The 10,513-nt window shown below is 32.0% G+C and overlaps 3 protein-coding genes across 3 annotated transcripts in view; 2 read left to right on the top strand and 1 right to left on the bottom strand.

Moving 5' to 3' along the window:
* Positions 1-339: 339 nt before the first annotated feature.
* The window catches only part of LOC111642162 (probable Xaa-Pro aminopeptidase 3), a 24,267-nt gene continuing 14,093 nt past the window's right edge, over positions 340-10,513 (top strand). Inside the window, exon 1 of the mRNA XM_023388453.1 lies at positions 340-401. Within this exon, the coding sequence (XP_023244221.1) occupies positions 383-401 (19 nt within the window). The 5' untranslated portion in view covers positions 340-382. The remainder of the gene's footprint in view (positions 402-10,513) is intronic.
* On the top strand, positions 4,579-9,493 carry LOC111642171. Its single transcript, XM_023388463.1, has 4 exons — positions 4,579-7,233; positions 8,427-8,604; positions 8,683-8,808; positions 8,881-9,493. Exons 1-4 carry the CDS (start codon positions 6,954-6,956, stop codon positions 8,924-8,926), a joined length of 630 nt encoding a protein of 209 aa, XP_023244231.1. The 5' UTR covers positions 4,579-6,953; the 3' UTR covers positions 8,927-9,493.
* LOC111642179 lies at positions 9,731-10,503 on the bottom strand. The gene has a single exon (XM_023388476.1). It carries the CDS (start codon positions 10,380-10,382, stop codon positions 9,819-9,821), a length of 564 nt encoding a protein of 187 aa, XP_023244244.1. The 5' UTR covers positions 10,383-10,503; the 3' UTR covers positions 9,731-9,818.

The raw sequence follows: 10,513 nt of genomic DNA, 5'->3' as shown, positions 1-10,513 counted from the left end.
ATTAAATCCTAATAATTGGGGTAAAACGACAGACACGGGTTTCAACTGTAAGAAGCCGGAATCGATTCGGCTTATAGTAATATCTTAAGAGGTTTCGATCACCCAAATCACCTTTAAATCACTATAACACCTTACGGCGATTATAAATATACATAGAACAGCGGCCATCCGGCCGACACGCTCTAAACGTAAAATCAAATGTGCTAGAATAACTTGCGTTAAAAAAATCTTTAAACGCTTTGACGTTAAATTAATTTTATTTAATAATTATTTAATTTAATGAACCTTTTTATTAAAATAAATTAAATTAATTTTTGTGTTCAAGAAAGGAAAAAAAAAACAATTTAGTTTTATTCCGAAAGGGGGCACAGGTATCGTTAAAATGGCGGTGTCTAGATGCAGTGAGTACTTTGTATATATCATATAATTGTATCTTGACCATTTTTTCCATCGTCTGACCAGTTCTTAGGCTCTTTATACGCTTAGAACTGCATTTTAAGGCATTTAATGCGCGAAAGGAAGCGATAAGAGGCGAAATTTCGGATCCAATTTAAAAAAAAGTCATTCTCCGGGTTATCGTCTTACCGGCGCCCGAGACACAATTATACCGATTTAGGACGATAAAAGTGTTTTATTGGTAAAAATAAATATCTCAGAGCTCCAAATCTGCTTAGCAGCATTCCTGTGAGCGGAGTAGATAAGAAAAATGCGGATTTTCGTTCGAAGCCCATCTATTCGAATTAATAAACAGGAAATAAAAATGCACGTTGCTCGTGCATTGCGGCGCGTGTACGTCACCGCTACCTGTAAACAATAAGTTCTAGATATGTTAGCACAGGTTAAATAATAAAATCCAGTAATCCCTTTGAGTAAGATGAGAACTCTGAACGAGAGATTTGCCAGCCTCCAGATTTATAGATCCTCTGGTACTTGCAGAACAATTGGTGGAACCGTACCTTTATGTGTGATCTTTTGCAAGATATTCGTCCCTCGAAGGTCAATTTTTACCATGAACTGGTATACTGCCGATTCTCCGTGTTCCGCACAAAGTAGTGCTTGCTTTCGCTCGCACCGTAGGCTGAGCTCCTGCGCCCCTCCGAAACGGCCCGATTTGAGCTTCAAATAACGCAGTTGGGACCTTATCGGAGCTGTAGAGAAGTGGTTCTTAATCTTTTTATACTTGTGGCCCATCAAGTATTTCATCATTTTTTGTGACCCCCATTTTTTTAATAATAATTTATATTTGTTAAATTATCTATAATAAATTGATTTTTTATTATTACTTTATTTTGTTATATAATAAATGTAAAACATAACTTTATTATTTCATTATCTATTTAAATAATATTCAAACTTCACAATTAAACATAAAAACTAATTAATTTTTAACAAAAAATAAAATAAGAAACATTTAAAAATTCATAGAAAAAACAAAAAATATTCAAAAATAATTTAATGAGATTTCTGCTGCTGAATAAGAAATAAATAAATTAATTCAATTAAATATGAAAACTTTATATTTCTTATTTCACTTTTCAATATGCTATTCGATTATACAGCAATTCATCAATTTTCTTTATTATATTCTGAAGGAAATTTTGCATAATTTGGTGGCCCCCAGAAAACTTCTTATGGACCCCAGGGGGCTGCAGCCCCCCTTTAAGAAACACTGCTTTAGAGTATTTTCATAGGAGCAAAAAATTTGAAGAAACTGTACTTCTACAAGTAACCCTTTGCAAGATACAGCTTCCCCAAAATTAGGTCACACAAGATTGCAAGTCACATCACTCCTCTCTGCTAGGACTATTGCTAACTATTTAGCCCACGTGACTATGCTGGCTTTGAGTAGCCCGCTTGACTATTTGTGAAGTACTTGATGTTATAACTATATAGGCTTGCTATTACTCACACCTCTGCCTGGTGGGGTGAACTTTGATGACACAAAGCATGGAGAATAGGCAGTATACTGATATTTGTTAAAAACTGACCTTTTGAGGCAAATATCTCTTGAATGATCATGTGTATAGGTATGGTTCCTTTGACTTTTATCCTCATATAGGGGACTACAATTTTAGGAGTCCCAACCACATCATTCGGAGCTTGAATCTTACCCCTAAAACTATATAACAGTCAGGCCCACCAGTAGCCAAGCTATCTTCTTACCCCGAACACAGGGAGTTTGGTCATGGGTTCTCACCTCACTCAGACAGGCTGGCCATGTGGAGTTTTCTGGTTTTCTCAAAACCGTAATGCCTAAATAAAGGCCAGTTTCCCTTAAAAGACCTCTCGAAAGGCATCCCCCCTAGGCAGATTGTCCAAGTATTGCATTGCCATAACTTAACAAACAAACATATAACAATCAAGTGGGCTGTGTAAAGCTGGCACGGTCATGCATGCTAAATAGTTAAATGTGATAATACTCTTCCAATGTGACTTTCAATTGCCTGTGACTTGGAAGTGAGCCGATTTTGGGGGCCCGAGGGTCACGTGTACAGGTGTGGTTCCTTTGACTTTTTTGCTTCTACAGATTTGGTCTATGGCTCTGATAAGGTCCCAACTTTCCGTTCATAGGTGTAATAAAACATCCGTAAGTGTTTGCCACAATGGTACCAATGGTATGGCAGTTATAAGGTACTGTACATATCCATAATGAACCAAACTTTCGAATGGCATAAGAGGCAGTCTGTTGTATGTGTGCACATTCTCAATATAAATTGGAGAATGGCACCTTTATTTTAATTAGTAATTTTGGAATAGTTTGGATAACAAAAAGAAAGAACTTTTTTGATTTATTTCTTTTTAATTTTTCTCTTCTCTTTGGCCTGCTTTGTTTTGTATTAAACACTTATAATAATACTCTTTGGCCAGTGTTCTATATACATAAAATTAAATTTGATGATGTGTTCAGATCTAACACTATGATTATTTATTCATTTATTTATTTTCTTTATGACCAAAGTAACTCTTGCTTTAAATTTTATATTGTTCAGAAACAACTCAAGTCGGTCGAGAGTTACTTTCGACCCAATCTGTTATTTTTGTCGGCTGTTTCTGGCTTTCTGCTTTTGATTATGTCGACTAATGGCAGCTTGGAACTTGTGTGACTTGCCAATTCTTAATGTCCCTACCATAAAAGTTTGATGGATGCAAACTTTTCTTACAGATATGATGCAGAATTTATAAGCACACTATACAGATATGGTTTTGGTTACAGAATTTATAACCCAGCCTTTAACCTTCAAGATTATAGCTAATGTACAAGCAACAAAATTAGTGGTATTCGGCAGAACTTTTTTTGAGTCTTATGCAAAATTGCATTGTAAAAATTTAATTTTTCATCAGTAATTTAATAAGTAATACTTATGATAGTATAAATATAACATGCGTATCTGTAGCTTTACAATTCACACAAAAGAATCATTTATGATGGTGAAAAAAAGGTTAAAAAAAAAAATTACTCCACTTGACTGATGCAGCTACAGTCTAGTAGAGAACATTCTTTTCTGGATTTGCTGGCATTATTACTAAAAACACAAATGAAATGCGGGTGAGGTTAAGAACATTTATTAAGGAACATTTATTAAAACCAATTTTGTTTTTTAGCCCTAATAGAAAAATAGGCCTTTGTCATTTTAAGTAGATCTAATTGCCATATTGCAGCATAACATTTATGTGGCTATAAAATATATTCTTTCAGTTAAATAAATATGATTTATTTAACTGAAAGAACAAAGTTTTGTAAAATTATGCATAAAATATTGAGAAGTAACATTAAATTTACTGATAAATAATTTAAAATACATTATCATTCATTTATACAGTATTATCATCATTAACCTTAAATTTGTGTCTTCAGATCCAGTTTTATATAGACTAGGAATAGGTGATATAATGGATGAAGATGACTGGTTTAAATCTTCATCATTCATTTAAAAACTAGATTGTAAGGTTTATTTTTATTTACTGATTAATATTGGGTTGTTCGGAAAGTAATTTTGTTTTTTTTCCGTGGAAAAAAAAAACAATATTTTTATAATAAATAAATATTTTGTTGAATTATTTATTTTGGTCAAATATCTGTTATCATCGTTTCTGGTAGTAGCATGATTTCACGTTCATAAAAGTTTTGATCGTTGCTTACAAAAAACTGATCCAAGTGATTTTTGACATTGTCATTTCAAGTAAATGTCTTACAGTTAAAAAAAATTGTATAGGCCAAAACAAGTAATAATCCGGGTGTGCTCAATCTGGCGAGTATGGTTGGTGCGATAGCATGTCCTATCTAAGATATAATGGTTTCTGACCAGTTACCAAACTTGTGTGAAATTTGACGTTATTGTGGTAAAACACTACACCTGTTTTGTTGATCAATTCTGACGGCCTTTTCTGTTTGATGATATTACTCAATTTGCTTAGTCGACGGCAGTACACTTTCGAATCAATTGTTAAATTGTCTGATAAAAGCTCCAAAAAAAATTTCCTTAAAATCCCACCAAAGAGAGCATCTCTCTTTAAGAACATGTGGAACCCATATATCAAGCTTTGAAACAAAACCAATTTGTTTCAAGTAATCATAAACAGTTCAATTTGACAAATTTAATCTCTTAGTGATTTCACGTGTTGTTATTCGACAGTTTGTTTCAATCGGTACCTTTTATTTTGTTTTCATTGGCTTCAATTGGCCATCCATAACGTGGTACATCTTCAATACTGAAATTGCAAGAATGAAATTTTGTAAACCAGTTTTGGCACTGTCGTTCTGTCAACACATCTCCACTGTATGTGTCACACGATATTTTTCTTGCTTGAACAGCATTTTTTATTTTTTTTGGTAATAAAAAGCAAAATATTCCGAAAATGATGCTTTCAATCTTTTGTGTTTGATGAGACACAAAAAATAAACAATTGCACAAAATCAAACAAACTTTTTTACAAATAAGCCTTAAAATGCTAGCTGTCAAAATATATAATGATAATACGGTTTAGAATAAAAATGGAAGGAAAAATACAACTAATCCGTCTAGTGGTAAAAAAAAACGAAATTACTTTCCAAACAACCTAATATGTGTAATGATGTTAATAGATTGGATTATCATTTGGTTAACCAGAAAATAAAAAGTTGAATGATTTTGGATTAATGGGATGTGGCAATGCAACATGCGGACACTCTGCTTAGGGAATGTCTCCCAGAAGTTTTTCTACTAAAAACTGACACCTATTTAGGTGTTAGAGACATAAATCTGAGATGTAAACAAAATAAAATTGTTACTTTTTTCAATGGTTTTGGCTTATCTTTAAAAAGTGGACAGACATTTAATTTCTAGCACGAGAAATTTATGCCATTGTATATTAAATATAGGGAAAGTTAACTGATGAGGAACATGTATTATAACTATTGGGATTGACTATTGCTAATTGAAAACATCATATTTTGTCAAAAATAAACACTGCAAAAACCTAACAAACCAGCAATAAAATTATACACAAAGTGCGAACATTTTCGCCTATGTTAAACGGGAATCGTCAGGCAACAAACTGCTGTGAAGATAGAGGGGATTGCCAAACATATGTGGTGTATGCAGCAGTTTGTTGCCTGATTTAACATGGGCAAAAACATTTGCACTTTGTGTGTAATTTTATTGCTGGTTTGTTAAGTTTTTGCAGTGTTTATTTTTGTCTAATATTAACCAGTTGTTAAATCATATTTTTTATAATCCTTATTACATTTGTTATATTAATATATATTTAAAAGATTAAACAAGTCACAGTGGAAAACAGTATATAACCAAATTAAAATCAGAAATAATGAACATTTACAAACTTATAATACCAGTGCTTACTATAAAGAAAAAGAATTTAGTAGCATGAATAGAGGCAAATTTATCTTCTTATGAATATTACAGAATACTCTTGTTAATCCAGCCTCTTAATTATCCGGCATTCCTCACTCCCTGTATACTTCCAATTCCATGAAAATGTTAGTCATATCACACATCTTGTGTTCCCGTATATTCAAGTTTTGTTTCTGTGTACATTTATTGCATGTCAGCATACCATGTTATTTGCCCATTTGCCTCCAAAAAGAATTTGTACCAAAGAGTGACAGGTTGTGTCATTCACTACCTTTAGGCAGAATAATAACTCACACAAACACCTTTACTTCCCAGTTTTTCAATTAAAGAAATGTTTTTTGCTTCATCAATAGACTTTCCTCAAGTTAACAACTGAATTAAAACATTTCAATAACTGACATTTGAATGTAAGAGTGTTATAATTTAGTTATTAACCTGAAGGGGATCTATTAATGAGGCCAAACACATTCCTTTAATTAAAAAAGTGGTGCTGGGAAGTAAAGATGTTGTTGTATGAGGGACAGACTTCTTTCCAATTTTGGTTTTTATCCTTTAGGCCTATACAGTTTCAGTCTCTGTTCAAGGAATGGCCAGATTAGCAAGAGTATAGTGTACTTTAGTGTAGTTTCTAAACTGATTTTTTTGCTCATTTTCATTTGACGCGTTGTTCTCTTTTCAAAACTGGATGTATACAATAAGTGAAATTGTCTAAAATGTCAACTAGTATGGAGAATTTGCATAAATTATAGCATTGCCTCTCTCTTCAGAATGGGACATTGGTTTATATTGTGTAGGATTCATTTATTATGTAAGATTTTACTAAATGTTAATAAATATGGTACTCATTATATCAGAAAAAAGTTTTTTGGATGTTATTTATAAGGCTATATCATCTGCAGATTAATTTTTTCCTTGTCTATACACACAGGTAAAATTTTTAATCTAATTACTACAAAGTTCCTTATTGTTTGTCTTTGGATGAACTCTAAGGCTAAGACTCCACTACCATAAAAACCCCTCGCCGTAAAAGCTTTTAATCACGTGACCCTGATATCTTACGCCTGAGCAGGCCGTAAAACCAGCGTAAAAGCGAGTTGAGCTATGTTCAACTTTCGACACGAATACGGCCATAAAGGGGTACCTTCAACCAATCAGAAATCAGTGGAACTACGTCATCGTGACATCATGCGAAAATTGCGGGAAACGAGCTTTTGTGTACATTCTATCATGGCTTCTTCAAAAAGACCACGAATTGATTTGGAGAAATTTATTGAAAATATTCGTAAATATCCATGTTTATATGACAAGAGGCATCCTGATTACAAGAATGTTTGCCTAAAACATGCGATATGGACGGCCATAGGAAAGTCCTACGATTTAGGTGAGTACATATTAAAAAAGCTAAGCCATAGCATGCTAACAATAGTATCTTAATTAATAATATGATATTAAAGATATTTTTACTAAATTTGAAATTATAGTAAAAAATCGTAGAATATAATCGTTATCTTTTTAAAGATGTATCACATATACAATTTTATATTGTACAGTACATACACAGGTTTTTACTTAAGTGGGAGAACTTTATTATAAGAATTTGATTTAATCATGCTGGACGTTTCAGATAATTTTTTTTTCTTTATATTATTACAAATTTTAATTCATTTAATTAATATTTACTATGCATTTTAGACTGCTCTATTTGATTATCAGTCCCTCTTCAGATGTGAATTATTATTATTAACAATATTTCTATATTATCTACTTAAATAATAATATAAAATATACAGTTCTTAAAAAATTAATTATAAAATATTGAAATATTTTTTCTACTTTATTACATTTTCTTTCTTGTGACAATTCTCTGTTTTTTTATTTATTTATTATGTTTCCAAAAAGTTTTTGATTGATTTTATTTTAATATAATAACTCATTATTCAAAACAAACTCTCATTCATTTTAATTAACAATTAACATTTTTTCATGAGAACATACAATCCTAATTTTAATTCATTAGAAATCCATTAATACTTTCTTTTCTTAACTATCATAATCTGGACAACTAATATGATTCAAATATTTACACTGTTCAGGCACAGTATTGCAAAAAACATGTCATTTATTCTTTTTCTTTAATTCAATTAGTTCCAAATATTCATATTTCCTTTTTATTTTTTTCCCCTTTTAATTATTTTTCTATATGAATTCCTTTTATTATTTCACAATCATTTAAGTTTTAGTGTTTTACAACTGCTGAATTATGATGATTGTATTTAATTATGGTTATATCTCGTGTTCATTTACAAGTTTTTAATTTTCTGTTTGTTTACCTATATACAAGTATGTCACTGGAATAATACAATTACAGTTAAATTTATATACTAAATTATTCTGTTCTAAAATTAAATTTTATTATATTTGAGTGTGTTGTCAGAAATTTATCAAGCAATAAATTAGTTGAGTATGATATGGATTATTTTTGTATTGTATTTTAGTGCTTAAAATGCATGTGATTAAATGAATAGTGAAAAAGTTGTACAAAGGCTTCACTTCTATAAACTTTTTATGTTACAGATGCTTCCAGTGCTGAAAGCCGCTGGAAAACACAGCGCAATCGTTACACAAGAGAGAATAAAAAGGTGGAAGACAGCAAAAGAACTGGAAGTGGTAGGGATGACATATATGTATTGCAATGGTACTTATATAATGTCATCGATGGGTTTATGAGGCGCTGTCCTCAAACAAATGAAGAGTAAGTATTTTAGGTTAAAAAAGAATACATTTTATGGATGAAGCAAGAATTTTTATATTCAATTTTGTATAAATACAGAACCATCAACAACATATCACCAATTTTATCAATAGCAGCAGAAGATCCACCAGAAGATATTCAGCCTCTTTATGCTGAGGCAGTAGAGTTTTCCTGTCCCAGTGACAGTGAAGTATTTCTTTCTGGGTAAGCACTCCAATAGTTATTCACTGATTGCCTTTTGCCTTTTTACCTACTCCTGCTTTTTACCTGTTATAGGCCTTCATCAGCATCAGCATCATCACAATTACCAGTGGAAGCTTAAGAGAGCAGGTACTGTACATACATTCAGTCTGTACTATTCTAAAGCTTTTTGTTTGTATGTTAATACATTTGTGATATATACTTTGTACTTTACAGCACTTTTTCACATTATTCAAAACATGGTAGAAAATCTGATCCACAAATGAAAGAATTATTGGCAGTGTTTAGAATGTCTGCTGAAACCATGCAGCAAGCAAATGCTGCAATACAAAAAAACAAATCGCATATAAAACCGTTCTGCGAGTTTGTTGAAAGTATGCTGGCTAAAATGAGCAGCAAAAATCAAAGAACGGCAATGAAAAGAATTCAGGACATTCTTTTTGAGATTGATGCTGTGAATGATGAAGAGAATCAGCAAATAAAATAAATTACATTGATCTATTGAATTCATTATGTATATTAATTTTGCTATATTAATAAATTTTTTTTGAAAACCTATATTTGTTATAATGTCTTTAAAACACAAGAGTAATAAAAATAATTCTTTATTGAACCTTAGTAATAAAAAATATGGTAGTCTATTGCCTATGGCAAGACCCAGTGGTACATAGATAGTCTGCTAATTTATTCCTCAATTCTCTTGCTTCAGTAGAGTACATGTTGCTTGCTACCTGTGTGCAACTTCTCATTTGATCATGTGTTGCTCTCCACCTCCCTGGGATAAGGTTGCCATGTTCATCTTCTGAATCACAATCTCCAGTATTAATGTAACAAGCTGACTCTCTTATAAGAAAATTGTGTAAGATGCAAGCTGCCAATACCATCTTTGTCATGTTATCTTCACTGTATGTTAATGGTCGTTTGAAGATTCAAAAACGAGAACTTAAAATGCCAAAAGCATTTTCCACTACTCGATGAGCACGACACAGTCTATAGTTATAGACTCGTTGTGATCAGCTAATAGCTGAGCATCTGGGATATGGTCGCATCAAATTTCTTTTTAGTGGGAAAGCTTCATCACCAATGAAATAAAAAGGAAACATAATTTCAGAATTTGGCAAGTAATCATCATTAGGCAAGTTTAATCTGCAGGTTTCCATCATTTGGCCAAACTGAACTTTTCTAAATATTCCTCCATCACTCTCGCTTCCATAGTGTCCATAGTCTATATACAAAAATTTATGATTGGCATCTGCCACTGCTAGCAACACATTACTAAATGTTCCTTTGTAATTAAAGTTTAAACTTCCACTATTTTTTGGACAAACCATCAACACATGTTTTTCATCAATGCTACCGCAGCAATGTAGCAATTGCCAAGCTTTTAAAAAATTTTCTGCAATACCTTTCCATTCATTTGGTGTTGAGGGAAATTGCATGCAGTCTGATTTTAAGTGAGTCCAAAGAGCATGGCAAGTTTCTGGAACAATTTTTGCTATTGTTTGTCTGCCAACTCTAAAGGCAAATGACAAACTTCTGTACGTTTCCCCTGATGCTAAAAATCTGAAAAAATACATGATAAAATGAACTTTTTAAACCAATTAAAACAGATTAAGCTAGTCAGTCATTAGCTCTAATCATATAAAATGTACCTTAAAGTTATTCCTAAGCGTTCTCTGGCTGAAATTGCTTCTCTAAAACATGTGTT

The sequence above is a fragment of the Centruroides sculpturatus genome, unplaced genomic scaffold (genome assembly GCF_000671375.1).
Source record: "Centruroides sculpturatus isolate CEXI.00-Female unplaced genomic scaffold, Cexi_2.0 scaffold130, whole genome shotgun sequence".
NCBI classification, from domain to species: Eukaryota; Metazoa; Arthropoda; class Arachnida; order Scorpiones; family Buthidae; genus Centruroides; species Centruroides sculpturatus.
Note: the sequence above shows the minus strand (reverse complement) of the source record. Positions and strands in the feature narration are given on the sequence as shown.

Excerpts from the sequence above, each read along its gene's own strand:
- LOC111642171 (XM_023388463.1), top strand. The coding sequence starts at position 6,954 with ATGTTCAACTTTCGACACGAATACGGCCATAAAGGGGTACCTTCAACC. Across the intron at positions 7,234-8,426 it reads AGGAAAGTCCTACGATTTAG|ATGCTTCCAGTGCTGAAAGC; the intron begins GTGAGTACATAT and ends TTTATGTTACAG. Across the intron at positions 8,605-8,682 it reads TGTCCTCAAACAAATGAAGA|AACCATCAACAACATATCAC; the intron begins GTAAGTATTTTA and ends GTATAAATACAG.
- LOC111642179 (XM_023388476.1), bottom strand. The coding sequence starts at position 10,382 with ATGTATTTTTTCAGATTTTTAGCATCAGGGGAAACGTACAGAAGTTTG.